The following is a 20,505-nucleotide window of genomic DNA, read 5'->3' on the forward strand; positions in this document are numbered from 1 at the left end:
ATTTTTTCACAAGGCAGCAAGAATGCCCCCTGGATAAAGGACCTTCTCTCCTGTAAATGGTGCTGGGGAACTGATATGCTTCCAGCTGGATAAGCTAGAACCATAGCTCTTTCTGTATACAAAGGTTAACTCAAAATGGATTGAAGACTTAAATATAGGCCATGAAACTATTGGGGAAAAGCTGAAAGGGAGCTCTGGAGAGGTGGCTCAGCAGTTAGGGAGCCCTGGAGGGGTGGCCCAGCAGTTAGGGAGCCCTGGAGGGGTGGTTCAGCAGTTAGGGAGCCCTGGAGGGGTGGCCCAGCAGTTAGGGAGCCCTGGAGGGGTGGTTCAGCAGTTAGGGAGCCCTGGAGGGGTGGCCCAGCAGTTAGGGAGCCCTGGAGGGGTGGTTCAGCAGTTAGGGAGCCCTGGAGGGGTGGCCCAGCAGTTAGGGAGCCCTGGAGGGGTGGCCCAGCAGTTAGGGAGCCCTGGAGGGGTGGTTCAGCAGTTAGGGAGCCCTGGAGGGGTGGCCCAGCAGTTAGGGAGCCCTGGAGGGGTGGTTCAGCAGTTAGGGAGCCCTGGAGGGGTGGTTCAGCAGTTAGGGAGCCCTGGAGGGGTGGTTCAGCAGTTAGGGAGCCCTGGAGGGGTGGCCCAGCAGTTAGGGAGCCCTGGAGGGGTGGTTCAGCAGTTAGGGAGCCCTGGAGGGGTGGTTCAGCAGTTAGGGAGCCCTAGAGGGGTGGTTCAGCAGTTAGGGAGCCCTGGAGGGGTGGTTCAGCAGTTAGGGAGCCCTGGAGGGGTGGTTCAGCAGTTAGGGAGCCCTGGAGGGGTGGCCCAGCAGTTAGGGAGCCCTGGAGAGGTGGTTCAACAGTTAAGAGCTGAGAGTAAAGAGAGGTTTTGATTGCTTCTCAGGTTGCTTGATTCTAGAAGCAGATTGTGGACTTGATCTTCAGGGTCCTGGGAAGCAATGTGGAGCGCCTTTTCTTTTCTCTTTTTTCTCTGTTGATTTAACTTGAAGTTAAGTTAGTATGGATTTCTTGTTTCCTTTATCCTTTGTTCAGTAACTTAGGACACTCCAAGTTTTTTAATTTTTTTTTCCAACTAGGAAAACTGATCACTACCATTTTTTTGAGGGCCATCTATAGTTTCTTATTAGATCGCTGGATTCTAATAATAAGCTCTATACTATTTTTTATACTGATTTTTTAAATACCTTATTTTCTCTTTGCAGAAGTCTATGAAACTTTGTTAGCTCACTCACATAGCTGTTGTATTCCATTTGCTTACGTTTTATTTAGCACCTTTGCTTTTTTTTTCTTTTTAATTAAGCCTGTTTGGTGTCAATTGCTTATTTTTCTCGTTTGTTGGTGTCTTTACCAGGCTTTGGTATCTGGATTATTTGGTAGCTTTCCAAAACAAATTGAGAAAGCTCTGTTGATTTACTTTTAATATTCTCAAGTTTTAATAAATCGAGGATGCATTTAACTAGTGGTAGCTTGTGGGATCTGGAGCCCTGGCCCCAAACTGTCACATGTTCAGGAACTTACATTTACTAACCATGAGTTCACAGCATCTCAAAAACATCCTGAGGGATGGTTCCAGCCTATTTATTATGTACACCCCCAGTAACTAAGTTTTTAAAAAGATTCTTTTAAGTTTCCTTCCTTTCCCAGAGCAGCAAAGGGAAACTGGATCCGCTGCCACGTAGGAGTCTCCATATCGTCTCTTGGGACCCGTAGTGCTCAGGCAAGGGGCCTGGCAGTCGGAGCGATCTTCTCCCGGCTTCTGGAGGCGGGGAGGGCAGAGGAATTCCCAAGCTTCATTTTCCTGGTGGGTCGACGCCCCTCGGGCTGGGCGCGGCTCTTCCCCTCCGCCCGGCAGGGGGCGGGCACGGGCGGCGGGGGGCGGGCGCAGCGGCCCGGGGCTAGCCGGGAGACCTTTCCACGTTTGCATCGCTGCCGCGGCGCGCCCAGCTTTGCTCCTCGCTTCCCTTGTCCAGGCCGTGCGATGGCATTCGGGGCCCGGGGCTGGCGGCGCCGGTCGCTGCTCCTGCTGCTGCTCTGGGTGACCGGGCAGGCTGCCCCCGTGTTGGGCCTGGCTGTGAGCTCGGAACTTCAGATCCAGCGGAGCTTCGTGCCTGATGAGTGTCCGCGCACGGTGCGCAGCGGCGACTTCGTGCGCTACCACTACGTGGGGACTTTCCTCGACGGCCAGAAGTTCGACTCCAGGTACCTCGTGCCCCCCCAACACTCCCCAAGGACCTCCACCAGCCTGCCCCCACCACCTCTGCCGCCCTCCCCATGCCTCCGGAGGTGGGCTGTGCCTTCTCTCCGGGACCACAGCGGTAGGTGGGACCTTGAGATTGTGGACAGGACAATTCCTCCTTTCCTCTCTGTCTTTCACAGCGGCGCAAGGTTTTTCAGATCTGTAAATGGCCACTCAGCGAGACCTCCAAGAGTGGGTGATGCCCGCCCACCTCCTTGGTGGTCTCTCTTGACTGGTCCCTGGGTTTCATCCCTGGATTGTCTAGTCAACACAGCCTTAGCTCAGATGACCGGGAGGAGGAGAAGGAGAGGGAGAGGGAGGTAGGTGTCCGGTAATCGCAGCCACTATATTGAACTGTTGAGTTGTTAGGCACCGTTCTGTTTTGTATGTATATAAATATGCATGAGCCCATTTAAATCTTTGGGGAGTTACTAGAAGAACCGTGTTTTACCAACGAAGTAGCCAAGACTAGTGAGATCTGCGCAAATACTGGATTCAGGTTATGGGAATTCAAATGCTGTTCCTGAGTGTAACTCCATTGCCCTCCCCTTCCGGCTTTACAAAAACTGCGGGAGAGATGGCCTGGAGCAGCCCTGTGGGCTTGCCCCTGTAACTTGTCCTAAGTCTTCAGCTCGCTTCAGCCTTGCTTCTTTCTTAGGGCTGCTGTTACTAACCCTAGGCTGTGCCCTCGTGGTGAACCGCTCTATTAGGCAGGGAACTGCGGAGCCTCTGCTGTGTGCGGGAATGGGCTTATGTACAATACAAGCAGCTGCGATTGTCTCTATTTGAAATTCCAGATAGTGAGTATGTAAAAACGTTAACGGTTGTCGGTAATATGTGGCACAAAGCAAATGCTTAGATATGGTCATCCTTAGTGTTAATTATCTTTTGGGACATGCAGGGAGATTGAACCCAGGACTGTACATTCTAGGCAAGCTCTGTATTGCTGACTTATATCCCCAGACCTAGTCATACCGTTGTTTCAGTTGTAGTTTTTATACCAAGCTTAACTGAGGTATTCCCCTGCTATGCAGCTCTCCTGGAATGTATAGGACCAGTTGTTTTCTGTAATTCACTCACCTGTCATCCCCTCTGTCAGTGTTCCTAGTTCTTTGTGTTCTTTTTAAGATGTTAGTTGTCTTTTTAAAAATTATATTTTCTGGATGTGGTTGTGCATACCCTTTGTCCCAGCATCTAAGAGGTAGAGGCAGGCAGGTCTTTCTGTGAGTTCGAGGCTAGCCAGGTATACCTAACATGTTTCAGGATAGCCAGAACTGCATTGTAAGACTTTGGCCCCTCATAAGGCTTTGATCTTTATATCTGTAAAGAGGTTGATCATCTGTTCATGTGCTCATTGGTTATTTGTATAGCTTTGATTTATTCCTTTAATATAAAGTAATTTTTTGTTGAGCTGACAGTAACTAATAGTTCCCATTAGAACAAGTTCTACTCTCTAAGGATGACTACAAGGACAGTGGTAAGACCACCATGGTCCAACCATAGCGTTTATGCACTGTCTACCCTTAAGAGATCTAGTCTTAGATGCTTCTCTCTGAGACTGACATTTAGCACAGGCAAGTAATTACAAAATGTTGAGACAGGCACAAGAAGAATAGCAGAGCCTGCTCTCTCTCACAAGAGGCCATACCTAGTTTTACCTCATAAAACTGCCTTCGCAGGGTAAAATTATTTTCATCTCAGAAGAATTCATCTATGCTCAGAAGACAGTGAGGATGATACCTCATTACAGATTAAGGCAGTAAGGCTGAGAATATCAAGACAGCCGAGAATTGGGTGGTCACGTGGGAATCTTAATGTAGGCAGTTTATGCCAGTTATCTGGGTTCTGTAGTCTGTCATAAAGATGGTGGAAGAAAAGCAAGAAGCAGTGGACCCACACAGAGGGCTTAACTGTATGTTCTGTGTGTGCCAGAGGTGGGTGGTCAGCATGGAGTTCCTGGATTACAGGGATAAGACCTACGGAAGAGCAAAATGTACAAGGGAGGAGCTGAGGAGCAAAATTTGGAAGGGGAGGTGGTAAGGCTGATAGCAGGGTGTGGAGTGGGGTGCACGGTGTCGCAAAGCGAGGCCCGGTCGGTGTGGTCTCAGTGAGAGTGGGACAGGGACAAGTGGGAGAAGTAGGAGGAAGCTGAAGGGAATGGTTTAAAAACACTAAATAGACTTTATAAAACTTTTAATCTGCATAGAGTTGTGCATCTTTATAGGAATCAACGTAACCGCCAGGAGCCAGCCGACTTTGGTGAGATCTTGCTTTCTGACTATTGAGGTTTGCACCTTGTCTGAAGACAGTAGAAAGTCCGTAAAGACTTTGAGTCCTGGGGCTCAGGGATCAGATTTCCCTTTCAGAAGTAGCTGCTATGAACATAGTGGAACATGTATCCTTATTACATGCTGGGGAATCCTCTGGGTATATGCCCAGGAGTGGTATTGCAGGGTCTTCCGGAAGTGTCATGCCCAGTTTTCTGAGAAACTGCCAGACTGATTTCCAGAGTGGTTGTACCATCTTTCAGCCCCACCAGCAGTGGAGGAGTGTTCCTCTTTCTCCACATCCTCGCCAACACCTGCTGTCTCCTGAGTTTTTTATCTTAGCCATTCTGACTGGTGTGAGGTGAAATCTCAGGGTTGTTTTGATTTGCATTTCCCTAATCACTAATGATGTTGAACATTTCTTAAGGTACTTCTCAGCCATTCCAAGTTCTTCATGTGAAAATTCTTTGTTTAGCTCTGTACACCATTTTTTATATGTATTTTTTATTTTCTATATTCTTTGTTTACATTCCAAATGTTCATAGCAGCCCTATTTATAATAGCCAAAAGTTGGAAAGAACCCAGATATCCCTCAATGGAGGAATGGATACAAAAAATGTGGTATATATACACAATGGAGTACTATTCAGCCATTAGAAACAATAAATTCATGAAATTCTTAGATAAATGGATGGAGCTGGAGAACATCATCCTAAGTGAGGTAACCCAGTCTCAAAAGATCAATCATGGTATTCACTCACTGATAAGCGGATATCAGCCTAGAAGCTTGAAATACCCAAGACACAATCCACATGTCAAATGAGGTCCAAGAAGAAGGAAGGAGTGGTCCCTGGTTCTGCTGGCTCAGTGCAGCAGTGTAGGGGAACACCAGAACAGGGGAGTGGAAAGGGTTGGATGGGGGAACAGGGGGAGGGAAGATGGGGGGGGGGGAGAAGTAGGTGCCAAGGGGAGACAGGATGGGAAGGGCCAGACACAAAGAGCACTTTCACTGCTTCCCTCTCAGGTCTCTATTCCTTTGGAATTTGTGGAATGTTGGGATCTGAAGGTGAAAGTCTCTCTCTCTCTCTCTCTCTCTCTCTCTCTCTCTCTTTCTCTCTCTTTCTCTCTCTCTCCCTAATTTAAAAAAAAGACTTTTATTATTTTTAAATTATGTGTCTGTGTGTGGATATGGACACATGCATGTCCAGTATTCCCTCAGAGGCCAGAGGTGTCGGATCCCTTAGAGCTGGAGTTAGTTCTAGGCAGTTTTGTGCTGCCTGGCGTGCATGTTGGGAACCAAACCCATGCCTGCTTAAAGAGCAGTATGAAATTTTCCACTGAGCCATCGTCTCTCCAGCCCAAATCTTTGGTAGCCTTATACAAAGTGTGTGTAGAGGGGAAAAATCTAGGATTTGTACTTTGGCTCCCTTGGTGGTTTTGCCAGAAGAAAATGGCAGCTGTCAGGTGGCTGAGATGGCTCAGTGGGTAGAGCTCCTTGCTGTCTCTCTGATGATGTTTATGCCCCTCAATAACTGTTAATGAGGAAACGAAAATGAGGACTTGTATTCTGGGTAGAGTCATAAACAGCAAGAGAACCTTGTACCAGGGGTGGTTGTTGTTGTTGTTTTGCTTTCTTTTTCTGTGTCTCCGTCAGACACTTGAAGCCAATGGGCCTTTTCTGCATGTGGACAGTTTCAAAGGTGACTAGGGCTGTCAGCCCTTGGCCACTGCTTTGGACGTGGCTGTGTTTAACCTCTGTGGGCTTGTGAATGTGTTCTTGTGTGCACTGTTGCAGAGGCAAGCGGATGACAGCTCCACCTGCTGGTGCTGTGGGGCTCCTGGCCAGCCTCCCGTTTCATCTTAGGAGTTCCATTCCATTTCTAGGCACGAGAGTAAGGGAAGCAGCACGTTTGGGTGCTCTGGTTTCCTTCTGGGACTAAATATGCTTCCATTTTCATTATCCTGGCAAAAAGTCCTCTCTCTGGGTCATTGGCAGCCTTCAGGTCTCTCTGCAAACCTCCAAGGTGCAGGCATTTGATTGATGCCCACTGTATGTGTTGGTAGGTAGGCCAACTTGTGCTGCTCGAAGCTTTCAAACTAAATGCATCCAAAGTTTTCAAACTGAATGCATCCAAATAACTTACAGAGATTTGTTACACACTTTCTGGTTTGCTAGCTCTCAGGGTGTGGGCCCAAGAAGCATTTGCATTTGAGACAAGTTCCTTACTGATCCAGCTGTCTAGAACGTAGGACTTTGAGAACCGTTGCTCTAAAAGAGCTATAGATTTGTTGGAGCTCAGTTCACTGCATTTCTACTCAGTCACCCATTTGTTTATTCATTAAACAGATACTTATTGAGTGCCTACTATTCTAGGTTCTGGAGATGTGGTAGTGATTAAAACAGTGATTAAAACAGAACGTTCTGAAGCTTACATTTCTACTGGGAAAACACATCTACTCCAAGTTACACAGTAAACTGGAAGTTGTTGAGAGCTATAGTGGTAGAGAGAGCAGAGGGAGGTTGAGGTCGGGGCTGAAGCGCCAGGCTCAGACAGGTCTGATTACATTGTCCATGTAGATAATAAATAACTTCTAGACTCCATGGTAAACTCTCTGTGTCTCGTGTAAGTCAGCTGGCTCACAGAGGCTGCCAAGTGAGGGGCAGACATCCATGCCTCTGCCGATTCCAGTGAGAAGAAGTTTTCTGTCTACTGGGGAAGCCTTTGGAGGGAGACCAGATGCTTGAGATGGGTCCTGAGCATTGACAGTATTTTATTTCTTCAATGTAGAGAGTATGCTTAAGAGAGAAAGATGTGTGTGTGTGAAACGTGGGCATGAATAGTATCATGCTCAAGGAACAGAAAAAGATTAAAATGTCCCTGATAGCTGGATCAGGAGGCAGGAGCTCTAGAGCTGGTCAGGTGTGGAGAACCCTTCCATAGGAGTCCTGATAGCTATTAGAGGCTTTTGTGAAGAGAAGTAGTGTCTGGGAGGTCTTCAGTGGATGGAGTATGAGTAAGGAACCCTAGTGATTAGTCTCGTTGCAAAAATTATTTTGCATAATATTCAATTAAGTTTCTTTTTTTTAAAAGATTTTTTAAAAAAAGATTTATTTATTTTTATTACATGTAAGTTTACTGTAGCTGTCTTCAGACATTCCAGAAGAGGGAGTCAGATCTCATTACAAATGGTTATAAGCCACCATGAGGTTGCTGGGATTTGAACTCAGGACCTTCAGAAGAACAGTCAATGCTCTTAACCGCTGAGCCATCTCTCCAGCCCTTCAATTAAGTTTCTAATGTTGGGATATAACAGAATAAAGACAGAGGAAAACCATGTCTTTGTTATGGCTGAGAAAAGAACACAAGCCAATTCCAGCTGACTAGAGCAGAGTGCAGAGGGAATTTATTGGAATCATCTCTGATGCTGTGAGAAATTCCAGAAACATGAGTTGAGATGATTGTCTCCAGATCCCCAAGGAACTGCATAGGAGGTTTCCTCAAAAGAGAGCCAGCTTTCCCTCCTGTACGAATGATTGACCAGACTCTACCTCAAGTCCAGATTCCTGGGAGATAATTTGGTTGGTTGCATTTGGGTGAGGTGCCTCCTGTATAGGCATTCCGTAGGACCCAGGCTCATTGCTTCAGTAGGCCTGGTCCTCTGAGAAGAGCCACTGGGCTGGGTAGCACCTGGATGGAATGGAGACATGAGTAGTGACTAGTCAGGGCAGGCTCACACAGGCTTGCAGTATTTAAAGCATGTATGTACAGTGACATAGGAGATGATTTGAGGGTGCTGCTGCTGACGTCTGAGCCTTGGGGCTGCTTCTGAATTAAGGGAAAGTGTTCTTCCTATGAAGGTCCCTGGAGGCCACTGGCAGGTTGACAAGGCACCCCACCCTGAGAAGATTTATTGGCAGGACTTTGATTCTGTGGGGCATTGCAGGTTACTATGCATTCATATGAGCGGCTTGATTTGGGCCTACTTTTCTGACTGGACCCTTGTTAAGAATTATCTATGGGAGTGCAACTTTTTAATTTGTGCAGTTGCCTAGGAGTAATACTCTTTAACAGAATGTGACAGCTTGACTCTGCTTTGAAGCATTTCCTTTCAGTATTTTAGTGCGCTGGAGGCTATCCCATGCCCTGCCTGCTTTTTCTGCCTTCTCTTCCTTCATTGGGACCTTCCTTTATTTTTCCATCTGGGCAGTAGACAGGTAGCTTGCCAGATCATTTACTGGTGTCGTTACCCTGCCAGGTCCCATTCGCTGCTGGTAGACGTGGCTGTTTGGGAGAAACACTCTTGCACAATGCGTCTGGAGGCCTAGCCACCTCTGGGAGTCTAGGGAGGCAGGGAAGTCAGACCTTGCTGGTCCTCTTTAGGTCTGCAGCTGGATCCATTCTCAGTGGAGGGATGTCTCCAGGGGATGGGGCGAGTCACCCTGCAAGGCTTTAGTTCACTAAGGGCTGCTATGTCAGGACCACAATTGCTATGTGAAACAGATCCCAGGTGAGGCAGTCTTGGATATTCTTTTTTGTGTGTGTTGTTTTGAGATAGGGTTGGGAGAATTCCCTGTACTATCCCAGCTGGACTCAAACTTGACATCTTCCCGCCACAGCCTCTTAAGTATAGGGATTGCACGTGTTTGCCACCATGCTTGGACTGTTTATTTTTGAGACAGGAATCTCCCAGTGTCACCCCGTGATTGCCTCAAGTTCATGTGTTCTTCCTGCCTCAGCTGCAGGAGTGGGTGGGGCTGCTCTACCAGCTTTGGTAGTCTTTATAGTGTCCAAAAACATTGTTTTCAGCTTTAATGGTCCAAACAGAATCCTAAACTAGAATTTAAAGCAAGCTAACTTTCTTCTCCTAGTTGATGTGTATACTAGAACTGAGAGATGAATTGTCTGCATCCTCTGGGATGGTCATTTCTCTTTTGTCTCTGGATCTGAAATAAGAATGATTTCAGCAAAGAATGGTATAAACATATGCCATTTAATTTTAGTTTTAAAAACATTTATTTTTAATTTTTATGCATATGTGAACGTGCGTGAGAATTCACCGCGTGCAGCAGGTGCGTGCTGGAGCCGGTGGAGGTCAGCAGAGAGCACTGGGTCCCCTGGAACTGGGGTTACAAGGTAATCATGAGCAACCATGTGGGTAGTGGGAACCAAACTCAAGTCTCCCACTCTGCTAGAGTAGCAAATGCTCCACCACTGAGCCTTCTTCTCTCTAGCCCCATGAATTTATTTAAAAAAAAAATACAATACATAATATAGGCTGGAGGTATAGATCAATGATAGAGATGTGAGGCAGTTGGGCTAAAAATATGACTCAATGGTTAAGAACACTGCTGCTCTTCCAGGTTCAATTTCCAGAACTCACATGCTGCCTTACAGTGCTCTGTAATCCCATGATGTCTCATGCCCTCTTCTGGCATTCACACCAGGCACACATGTGGCACACAGATATACATGCAGGCAAAACACTCATACATACTTGTACTGGCTGGTTTTGTGTGTCAACTTGACACAAGCTAGAGTTATCACAGAGAAAGGAGCCTCCCTTGAGGAAATGCCTCCATGAGATCCAGTTGTAAGGCATTTTCCCAATTAGAGATCAACTGGGGAGGGCTCAGCCCATTGTGGGTGGTGCCATCCCTGGGCTGGTAGTCCTGGGTTCTATAAGAAGGCAAGCTGAACAAGCCAGAGGAAGCAAGCCGGTAAATAGCACCCCTCCATGGCCTCTGCATCAGTTCTTGCCTCCAGGTTCCTGCCCTGTATGAGTTCCTGTCCTGACTTCTGTTGGTGATAAACAGCAATGTGGAACTGTAAGCTGAATAAACTCTTTCCTCCCCAACTTGTTTCTTGGTCATGATGTTTGTGCAAGAATAGAAACCCTGACTAAGACACATATTAAAAATATTTTAGAATGTGAAGCCATGGATTTAATTCCAAGCATAACAAATAAATAATAGTGATCTCTCTCTCTCTCTCTCTCTCTCTCTCTCGATCTATCTATCTATCTATCTATCTATCTATCTATCTATCTATCTATCTTGGTTAGGTAATTTTATAACTTAAAATTCTAGCTGCCCAGCTTCTGAGATTTGAGAAGGGACATGTGGGCAGGTGTGGTCCCTTGTTGCACAGTAAAGTTCCTTCTGTCCTGCTCCAGCCTTTCCAGGAGGCCAGTCTGTTGATGGGTCTTTGGCCATCCTGTGTTATAGATTCTTTTCAGTAAGAGCATTCTGTTCTCCTATTTGCTTTCAATTATCCCAAGTTTTGTTGCCATCCATGGGTTGTTCAGGCCATCTTTACTATTCCTTTCATCCTTTTGAAGTGGAGGTATGTGTAACTTTACAGCTTTCTGTCACTACTTGTTCTTACTTAATTTTTTAAAAAATTATTTGTTTCATTTTAGATTATATGTATGCATTTGAGTATGGGTTTGCACTTGCAGGTACACAAAGAGGCCATGTATCAGACTCCCTGGAACTGGAATCACAGATGGTTGTGAGCCACCCAACTGGGTCCTCTGCAACAGCAGTATGAGCTCTTAACCACTGAGCCATCTCTCCATCCCTCATTTATTTATTTTTCTTATATTTTTTGGAGGTCTGGTCTTGTTGTGTAGCTCAATGGCTTCAGTCTTCTTACCTCAGTTTCCCACTGGTTGGATCAGGCGTGTACCCGCCCACCAGCTTGCCATTTGTTCCAGCAAACGTTCTTTCTTGCTATAACCTTGCCTAATCCCATATTCAGAGGTGCAGCCTATTATTAACACTGTAAGTATAGAGATACGAAGTGCTTATTTATGTTAAGTAATATGTTGGAAAATAATGTATGCTTCTGTGTAGACAACTTCCTGAGTTGAGAATGATGGGTTTTACTTATCTTCAGCAACTGTGGGATGGCTGCATCTGCCTTTTTGTTGTTGTTGTTATTTGTATTTTTCCTTTTTGAGTCAGAGTCGAACTTGATGGCCTTGACTTCTGATACTCCTGCCTCCACCTCCTTAGTATCAGGATCACAGGTTTGAGCCATCAAGTGATTCTTTGTGATGTTGGGAATGGGGTCCAGGGCTTCGTGTAGCTAAGAAAGCATTCCACTGCTGAATTTCATCCCCAGCCCTAGGTAGACTGCCCCACCCCCCACTTTCTTAAGTACTAACTTCAGTTTGCAGCATAATAAAGCCACTCCCTTCTTAGCTTTGCTGGTACACTGTTCCCTGTGCTGTTCTGCTTGTGCACACATCTGTGCACATAGCCCCTATGCTGTTCTGCATCCGCATATATCTGTGCACTTAATGCCTGTCCTGTTCTGCATCCACACACATCTGTGTACATAGCCCCTGGTGCTGTTCTACATCCACAAACATCTGTGCACATAGCCCCTATGCTGTTCTGCATCTGCATACATCTGTGCACATAGCCCCTATGCTGTTCTGCATATACACATCTGTACACATAGCCCCTGGTGCTGTTCTACATTTGCACACATCTGTGCACATAGCCCCTGTGCTATTGTTCTTTCAAAAACAAAATTACCATTGTAACCATTTAAACATTTATGTTGTAGTAGTAGTGTGAATTACATGCATGTTTGTATGCAGAGGATCTCTAGGGTTTCTTGTTTCTTAAAAACTCTTACCTTAGATGCACTGACAGTTCCTCCTCATTTTCCCTGCACCTCAGTTTCCTGATAATCACACTTTACTTTTGTTTCTCTGAGTTTAAATTATTATTTTTTTTTATGTTTTATTTTTAAGACAGGGTTTCACTATATAGCTCAGGTGGTGCTGGAGTTCACTATGTAGCCCAGGCTGGCCTCAAACTTGGTGTCTTCCTGCCTTAGCTAACCAGGTACTGGGGTGATAAAGTCATGAGCCACATGTCTAACCCATGTAGTTTGTGGAGCCATGCACATAGTGCTTATCTTTCTTGGCTAGTCCATGTCCTTCATGAAGTGCCCTCAAGATACACAGGTGACACGTAGCATTTCATGCTTTTATATATATATATGTATGTATTCTATTCTATATTCTTTGTTTACATTCCAATGCTTTCCCCTTTCCCAGTTTCCCCCTCCCCATATGTCCCATAAGTCCACTTCTCTCCATCCATTCTCCAATCATTCCCTCTCCCTTTTCTCTGTCCTGGTACTCCCCTACAATGCTGTATCAAGCCTTTCCAGGATCAGGGCCCTCTTCTTCCTTCTTCATGGGAATCATTTGATATGCTAATTGTGTCTTCAGTATTCAGAGTTCTGGGCTAATTAATATCCACTTATCAATGATTGCATTCCATGTGTATTCTTTTGTGACTGGGTTACCTCGCTTAGGATGATATTTTCCAGTTCCAACCATTTGCCTAAAAAATTCATGAATTCGTTGTTTTTAATTGCTGAGTAGTATTTCATTGTGTAAATATACCACATTTTTTGTATCCATTCCTCCATTGAGGGACATCTGGGTTCTTTCTAGCTTCTGGCTATTATAAATAAGGCTGCTATGAACATAGTGGATCATGTGTCCTTATTGCATGCTGGGAAATCCTCTATTCATGTTTTTACCTATTTCCTTCACTTTGCGCACGCTTCCCATTTCTTACCTGACGGATGTTCAATTTGCTTCTCTTTTTTGGCTCTAATCGGTCATGCTACAGGGAACATGTCCATGCAGATACCCCTGCCAGCCTCTGTTCTTAATTCTTTTGGGTGATTAGGATTCTTGGAGCTTCGTGGACTTTTGAGTTAATTTTTTTTTAAATGAAATTCTCTTTTGTCTAGAAGTTGACTTGTTTTGCATTCCCACTAATGGTGCACAAGGTTTGTCTTTCTCTACATGGTCATGTACAGTGTTTATTTTCTGTTTTTTAGTGGCTTCTCTTCATGTCCTGAGGTAGTTTGTTAGTATTGCTACAATTGTTTTTAAAGGTACATTGAGCCTATTCTGTTTAAAATATCTATGTTTCTGTGTGTATGAGCAAGTATGTGCGGGTGCTCATGGAGGTCAGAAGAGGGTGCTGGAGCCTCTGGGACAGGAGTTATAGGCAGTTGTGCTTGTGTGCTGCCCAGTGTGGGTGTTGGGAACTAAACTTGGTCCTCCTAGGAGAGCAGCACACACTCTTTTTCCTCTCTCCAATCGCCTTAATTCTGCTATAGATGAGGAAGCTGAGGAGGCCGAGAGAAGTGCAGTGACTGGCCTGGCTTGTCAGCTACAGAGCCACTGAAGTCAGCCTGGGATTCAGGACCCAGGGGCAGTAGAGGGGGCAGAAATGGGCACCTTTTCAAAGAAAGCCAGAGTTGAGTTGAGGGAAAGTATCTTGAGGGTACACAAAGTAGAGTTGAGGGAAAGAGGGTAGTGGTGTCAGCATAGCCCTGAGGTAAGAGGCAGGAGAGGGCTGCCTATGAAGATTGCATTTGAAGTCCTCTGGCCTGGCTTCCAGATGGTTTGGTATCTGCCCCCGCTCCCCCCCCCCCCCATGTACCTGCTATAGAGCCTGCTGGGAAAGGGTAGGGTTTGGGCTACTGGCTTCATACCCTGACTTCGCTCAGCCCTTAGTGAGAGAAGGGCTTATTCAGTGCTGTCTGTGGAACTTTCTCGTACAAAAACCAAGGCCATGGAGAAGTGCCAGCAGGTCTTGATCTCTCTAGGGTGATGGAGATAGTCTTTGCGTTCTAGAGAGGTGTTCTAGGGGCCATCTGTGGATCACAGCAGAACCGGGAACCCAAGCTCCTTGAGACCCATGTTAGGCTCTGGGTTAGACCCTGGTTGGCAACACCGTAGCACATTCCTACTCAGTAGTTACATATTCCTGTTCAGTGGCTACCATACAGACAGCACAGGTTTCAAAACTGATTTTTAGCCATTGTTCTGAGTCAGAATGATAGGTAAGGGAATTAAGGCCAGTGATTGGTCACTAGCAGATACTCACTCATTGAAACCTGACTTGTCTATTTGGAGGTGAGTATGTTAGTCACATACAATCGCCAGAGGGGAGCTTGCATGTGGAAAGAGCCCTGGAAATATATTATGGATTTAATTAGTATTTCCCTGGTGCTTGGTAATAATGAAAACCTTTTCAGGTGCTTGTTAGTTATTTGTTTTCCTTCTTTGAAGAAATGTCTATTCAAGTAGTTTGCTCATTTTTTTTTTGAAGTTGGGTTGTTTTATTGTTGTTGAGTTGCAAGACTTCTTAGATATTCTAAACATTCATCTTTTGTATGTGTATTGCTTACCTTTCTTATCACCATGACAAAATGCCTGGCGGAAACAACTTTAGGAAGGAAAGGGTTAATTTGCAGGTAGTATAGTGGCTTTGGACAGTGGGGCTTGCAGCTGTTTACATCTCATAGATCAGGAAGGAGAGAACACAGACCAGAACTGGGAGTGGCTGGAACCTTCAAAGGGCCACCTCTAGTGGCCTATGCCTACTTGCTGGGCCTCATATTCCAGAGGTTCTGTAACTTTCCCAAGTAGCATCACTAGCTAAGGAGTAAGTATGCAAGCACATGAGTCTATGGGAGAGAGAGACGTTTCAGAGGCAAACCTGACAGTGGTTTGCGTCTCTCTGCTGCTGTTCTGCAGGCTGTCTTTCCACCCTGCCAATTATTTCCTGCACTGTGAAGAGTTTTGAAGTCTGACACAATCCCACTTGACTGTTTTTGCTTTGGCTGCCTGTGCCGTTGGTACTATCCAAGGAATCATTGTAGAATCAGTGCTGAGAGGCTTTCCCTGTGCTTTTTGAGATGCATTTTAAGGGTGAAGCCTAAACTGGCCTCTAATTCCTTGATCTTCCTGCCTCACTATCCCCATTGCTGGGATTTATAGGCATGTACTATTATGCCTGGTTCCATGTTTTTCTTTTCCCCCTAGGGGTTTTGTAACTTTGGATCTTAAGTGTATGTCTTTAATATCATTTGCATTTAATGGCAAAGACCCAATTTTGTTCTTTTGTATTTAAATATCTGTAGTTTCTGACACAACTTTTTGGAACCTAGAATGTCACCACCAGGTGATTTTATCCACGATCCCTTGCTGATGTATGAAAAGATTCACTCCAGACTCTCTGTTCAGTTTCATTCATTTCTGTAATTTAAATGCGGGGCACACTGTTCTCATTACTGTTGTCTTCCACAGTTAAAGGTCAGGAACTAGAGCGTTCCTGCTCTTCTTTCTTGGGATTATTGTGCTTATTTGAATCAGTAGATGTTTCCAGGTGAATTTTAGGATATTTTTCTCCTGCTGCAAGATGCCAGTGGGAATTTGATAGGTCACCTGGGTGCTACAAGTGTTTTAATGAGATTAATCTTCTAATCCATGAACACAGGTAGGGTGTCTTTATTTTTGTCCTCTTTAATTTGTTCTTGCTTAAAATTGTTTTAATATTTTTTATCACGAGTTTATATGTGCACGAGTGTGCAGTTCACACAGTCATGTGTGGAGGTCAGAGGACAACCTGCAAGAGTTGGTTCTTCCTTCTACCATGTGGGTTCTGGGGATCAAACTCAGGTCGTCAGTCTTGGTTTGAAGTGTCCATACCAGGTAAGTCACCTTGCCAGACCACTTACATTTCTTTCAGCAATATTTCTCTAGTTTTCTGTGTGTAGTTCTTTTGGGTCTTGGTTTAATTTCTAGCAAACATTTTTTTTTTGCTTTTGTAGATAGAATTGTTTATTAACTTCTTATTATCTACTCGTAGAAGGGAAACACAGCTCATTTTTGCTTATTGACTTTGTATAATGCCACACTGTCAAAGTAATTTATTAATTCAGAGAAAGCAAGCTCTTCAGGGGTTTCTACAGTTTCTTGTGTTAATGTAGGAACACTGTGCCTCTCCCTAGTGTGGGTGCTTCTGCTTCTTTGTATTGCTGAATTTGCCTCGCCAGTTTTTCCAGGGCTTTGTTGAATAGAAGTGGGAAAGAAGGCATCGTTACTTTATTTCTGAGCACAGGGAGAAATCATCTGGTTTTTTCACCATTGAGTATAATGTCAGCTGCACACAGTCTTTTCATTAAGCCTTCCTGGAACTGCCTGGTTGGGTAAGCCATCTGTTTCCTGTAGGACCTGATTGGGACGTCTATAAAAGGTGAGAATGAGCTGGGCAGTGGGACAGGCTGCATACAATCTTATTCCAGCATTTGCAGAAGTGATTTTTATGACCACTTCTGGGCTTGATGCTTCACATGAGTTTGTGCCAGTTGCCATGATCAGCATAAATCTACCTAGGACAATTTCAGTTTTTCCAAATGCCCTTTAAGCAACAGACAGCACTGGTCCTGCATTGTTAGAGCCTTATGTTCCTTAGTGCCTGTAACACATTTCTGCATCATTGTTCCACAGTGCTATGCGATCAAAGGAAGGAATTAACATCATGAGGCCAATCATCAAAGGAATTAACAATACTGTGAGGCTGCTGACCTTCCTGAGTTTGTGCCAGGAGCTGAGACTTAGATAGTCATGGATTCCAACATCTTTGTTTTTTCCCCACTTGGCTAACTTTTTGAGCTTGGAAAAAAAAATTAACTTCCAGGGAGCCTGAATGTCTAAGCATTACACAACCTGTGTTGTGTAAGAATTATGAGGATTCAAGGATTAGATAGAGTCAAGCTCTTTGTGAAGAGCTTACTTTGCAAGTAAGCCTAACACAGATGAAATGCTTGGTAACTAGTAGAAAGGGACATAGCAGGAGGGGAGAGAGAGAAGAAGGATAATGGGAAAAATGTGTTCAGGGATTTCAGCTGTGGAGAGAAAGAACGGTTAATCCAGGGGAAATGAAGAAGCAGAGATAAATAACACCAAGGGTGTTTGAAAAAGACATAGAGCAGCATGTTACTATATGAGCTTCCTTAAAACATATATATGCGCACACATGCATATGCACATTCATGCTTTCATCGAACCTGATCCCAGTGCCAGAATGGGAAACCTCCAACAAGTTGTAGGTCAAAGGGATGCACGATAGTCCTAGAACAATATGGGCTACTGCTATTTTCCTTGGTTTCCTTGCAGCTTTTAAAGGTAGGACTCGATTGCTGAAGACACTGCCTACATCAGGACACAGTGGAGTAGAAGGAAGGTGCTGTGCAAGCTGTCAAGGGAGGGAAGCCTTCAGTAGTGCTATCCAGTCGTAAAGCTTACAAACAACTATAATGACCAGCCTGGCTTGCTATCTCTAGTAGTGCAATAGAGACACTTTTATCTTGGGGGTGACCAATGGCTGTCTAGTTGGACTTCAGGCCTGTTCAACAGGAGGGAATCATGCCTGGTAAAGTAAAACTAGCCAATTACTCAGGGCTCAAGAGGTTATTAGACATGAGAGAAGAACCTACAACCACCATGTTCCTAAAACAGTATAATTTCTAACTGCATTCTAGACAATTACCTTTATACTCACAGATGACTGTAGCTCTCACACCTTATCAAAAAAGATTTTCTTTCCCCCTAACAGATGGAGACTATTATAGAGATCCACAACTGGCCATGGTGCAGAGAATTGTGAATGTGGGTGTCCAACCCTGACTGATACATCTGCAATGTTGCCCCTATACCTAAAGCTCAGGGAAAAGCATAAAGATTGTAAGAGCCAGAGACCGGGGGTGCTTGCTATCATATAATGCCTTTTAGGGAAAACACACCTATGAAGTATCAGCAGAATGCTTGCCTGATCAAATCTAGCATAATGACAATAGCAGCTGACACGCTAGGTGTTGATTGGGGGAAATGTCACATGATTTCACCCCTAGGTAAAGGAGATACACACGGTCAGTGCCTGCTAAGAGATTCAGTTTCTTCCATGGGTGAGCTCCCACATAGGATGTCCAATCCTAAGTGGTCTTATATATACATGAAAACGTGTTTATATAAGAAATGCTAAATGTATAAACATGCATACACACGTGCACACATATATACACACACATGAACACACAATTCCACAGAAGTATTAGGGTAAGGCACAGTCATCCAGGGACAGACAGAGAACTGGACCTCTGGGAAAAGTAGAAGACTGAATCACAGGCAGGAGGAATAGTGGCAGATGCCAAGAGGATGACAGGAGTCAGAGGGTCCCAACAGTGGAGAACTTGGCTTGATCCCAGAAGGTAAAAGTGGTAGGTGGAGCTTTCAGAGCTGCATTTGCAGGGAAAGGATCATGAGCTCCAGAAAGAACAAAAGAGCGAATAGTTCCCACCAAGGTGGTCTCAAGGGGCCCTAGAGGTGAGAGGCCACTCAGGAGGTCTGGGTTGCCCTTTTAATAGGTTCCCTAGCTCCCTCCCTTCTCATGCTCCATTTCCATGATTGGTCTGGCTCGGTCCCTCACCTGAGTAGGTTTCCTTCTCTGGCCCTCAAACTCCTTGGAGCAAGAAGCAGCCCCCTTTAAAGGGTCCTACACCCAGTTTCCTCATCAGCTTCGGTTCCCCTGGCTCGCCCCCAATATGTATAACATATAACAATAATGATTAAATAAGGGAGTGTGAATTTGGGAGGCGGTGTGAGAGGACTTGAGGGGGGGGGGGAGGAAAGGGGTAGGAGAGATGTAGATACAGTGCTTATGTATGAAGTTCTCAAAATACAATAGGACCAGAGAGACGGCTCTGTGTCAAAGAGCACAGCTGTCCTTCTAGATGATTCAGGTTTGATTCCCAGTACCCACGTAGTGGCTTACAACTGTCCATAACTCCAGTTCCAGGTGAGCTGAGGTGGACACCAGGCATGAATGTGGTATATAGACATACGTGTAGGCAACACGCTCATATATATAAAATAAGTTATTAAATAAAAACAAGTAAATAAAATAAAAGCCCAGAAACACTTTCAATTTAATTTGCAATTTCTCTATGCTTAATGTTGTTTTAAGAGGAATGATTTGTGATCTGTTAGCTGTGCCTACAATGTTTCTCTATTGCCAAACCTATTCTTTGAATATTTAATTTCAGTTTAATGGACTTTTTAATAGTATTCAATGCTAAATGTGTAAACTTCTTAGAAAATGAATTAATACTATTACGACAGGATGTGTGTGCACTTCGAAAAATTGTATTAAGCTTTGGAACTGTATTCACATTCTGCAGATGAGGAATGCATTTATTTTCTTTCTTTGTGTGTGTGATGTTGCTTTTTATTGTCTAGCCTTTGTTATGAGACAAACTATAAAGTAATTAAACTTTTATATGAATTGGCTCAGCCATGAAAGGAAAAAGTTCCCTAAAAAGGGGATACCTGGTAAATAGCCTCAATCGTGATTAAAAGGTGAAAAGGCCTTATTACTCCCAAGGAACCAGTTCTCCCAGGACAGCTTCCTTCCACCCCTCCTCGCCAGTTCACTTGCTTGGCCACATGTCCTGCAGTCACCCCTGAAGATCACCTGCACTGACCCCCTCAGCCCCAAGTTTGCCTGCACTGCCACTGATCCTGTGTCCCCTGCCCCCCACTGCAGCCCTCCTCCCATTGACATCTGTTGTCAGATTCTACAAGCTCACCCGGTCTGTCCTCTGACTTCAGGGTTGGGGCTTATAGTCTATATAGAGTTGGGAACAAAGCCTTTTAGTCTGAGCCTTTGAAATGATAGACCCATGAGCCACCTGGGAGAAATATGCAGGAATGTTCTTCCATGAGCTGCCGTTTAAGCCCTTTAGACGTGTCACAGGAGCAAGGCATCTGTGTAGACAATTGTAATTGTTTTTTGAGCCTCTTTTAGACATCTTGGCTTCAGAGGAGACTGAGATCCACTAGTGTGTTGGCTGCAAATAAAGCCTCAGGGTAGAAGAGGGCCTTCATGTCAGGAAACAAGCTAGACCCTCAAGTTTAGAAGCCAGGTTCATCTTCTGCCCCGATTGTTTAGGAAGTATCGTCAACATGCACAGAATCAGTGAATGGCAGATAATGCTATTTACTTGTTCTGAGCCCAGTTTGACCTCTTGTGCTTAAATAAGAAACAAAAACCCAGCCGGGCGGTGGTCCCAACACTCTGGGAGGCAGAGGCAGGTGGATTTCTGAGTTC

General features: G+C 44.9%; 1 protein-coding gene across 1 annotated transcript in view; it reads left to right on the forward strand.

The window, feature by feature from the left end:
* Nucleotides 1-1,871: 1,871 nt before the first annotated feature.
* The window catches only part of Fkbp9 (FKBP prolyl isomerase 9), a 54,445-nt gene continuing 35,811 nt past the window's right edge, over nucleotides 1,872-20,505 (forward strand). Inside the window, exon 1 of the mRNA XM_052173794.1 lies at nucleotides 1,872-2,201. Within this exon, the coding sequence (XP_052029754.1) occupies nucleotides 1,981-2,201 (221 nt within the window). The 5' untranslated portion in view covers nucleotides 1,872-1,980. The remainder of the gene's footprint in view (nucleotides 2,202-20,505) is intronic.

This window comes from Apodemus sylvaticus, chromosome 2 (genome assembly GCF_947179515.1).
Source record: "Apodemus sylvaticus chromosome 2, mApoSyl1.1, whole genome shotgun sequence".
NCBI lineage: Eukaryota > Metazoa > Chordata > Mammalia > Rodentia > Muridae > Apodemus > Apodemus sylvaticus.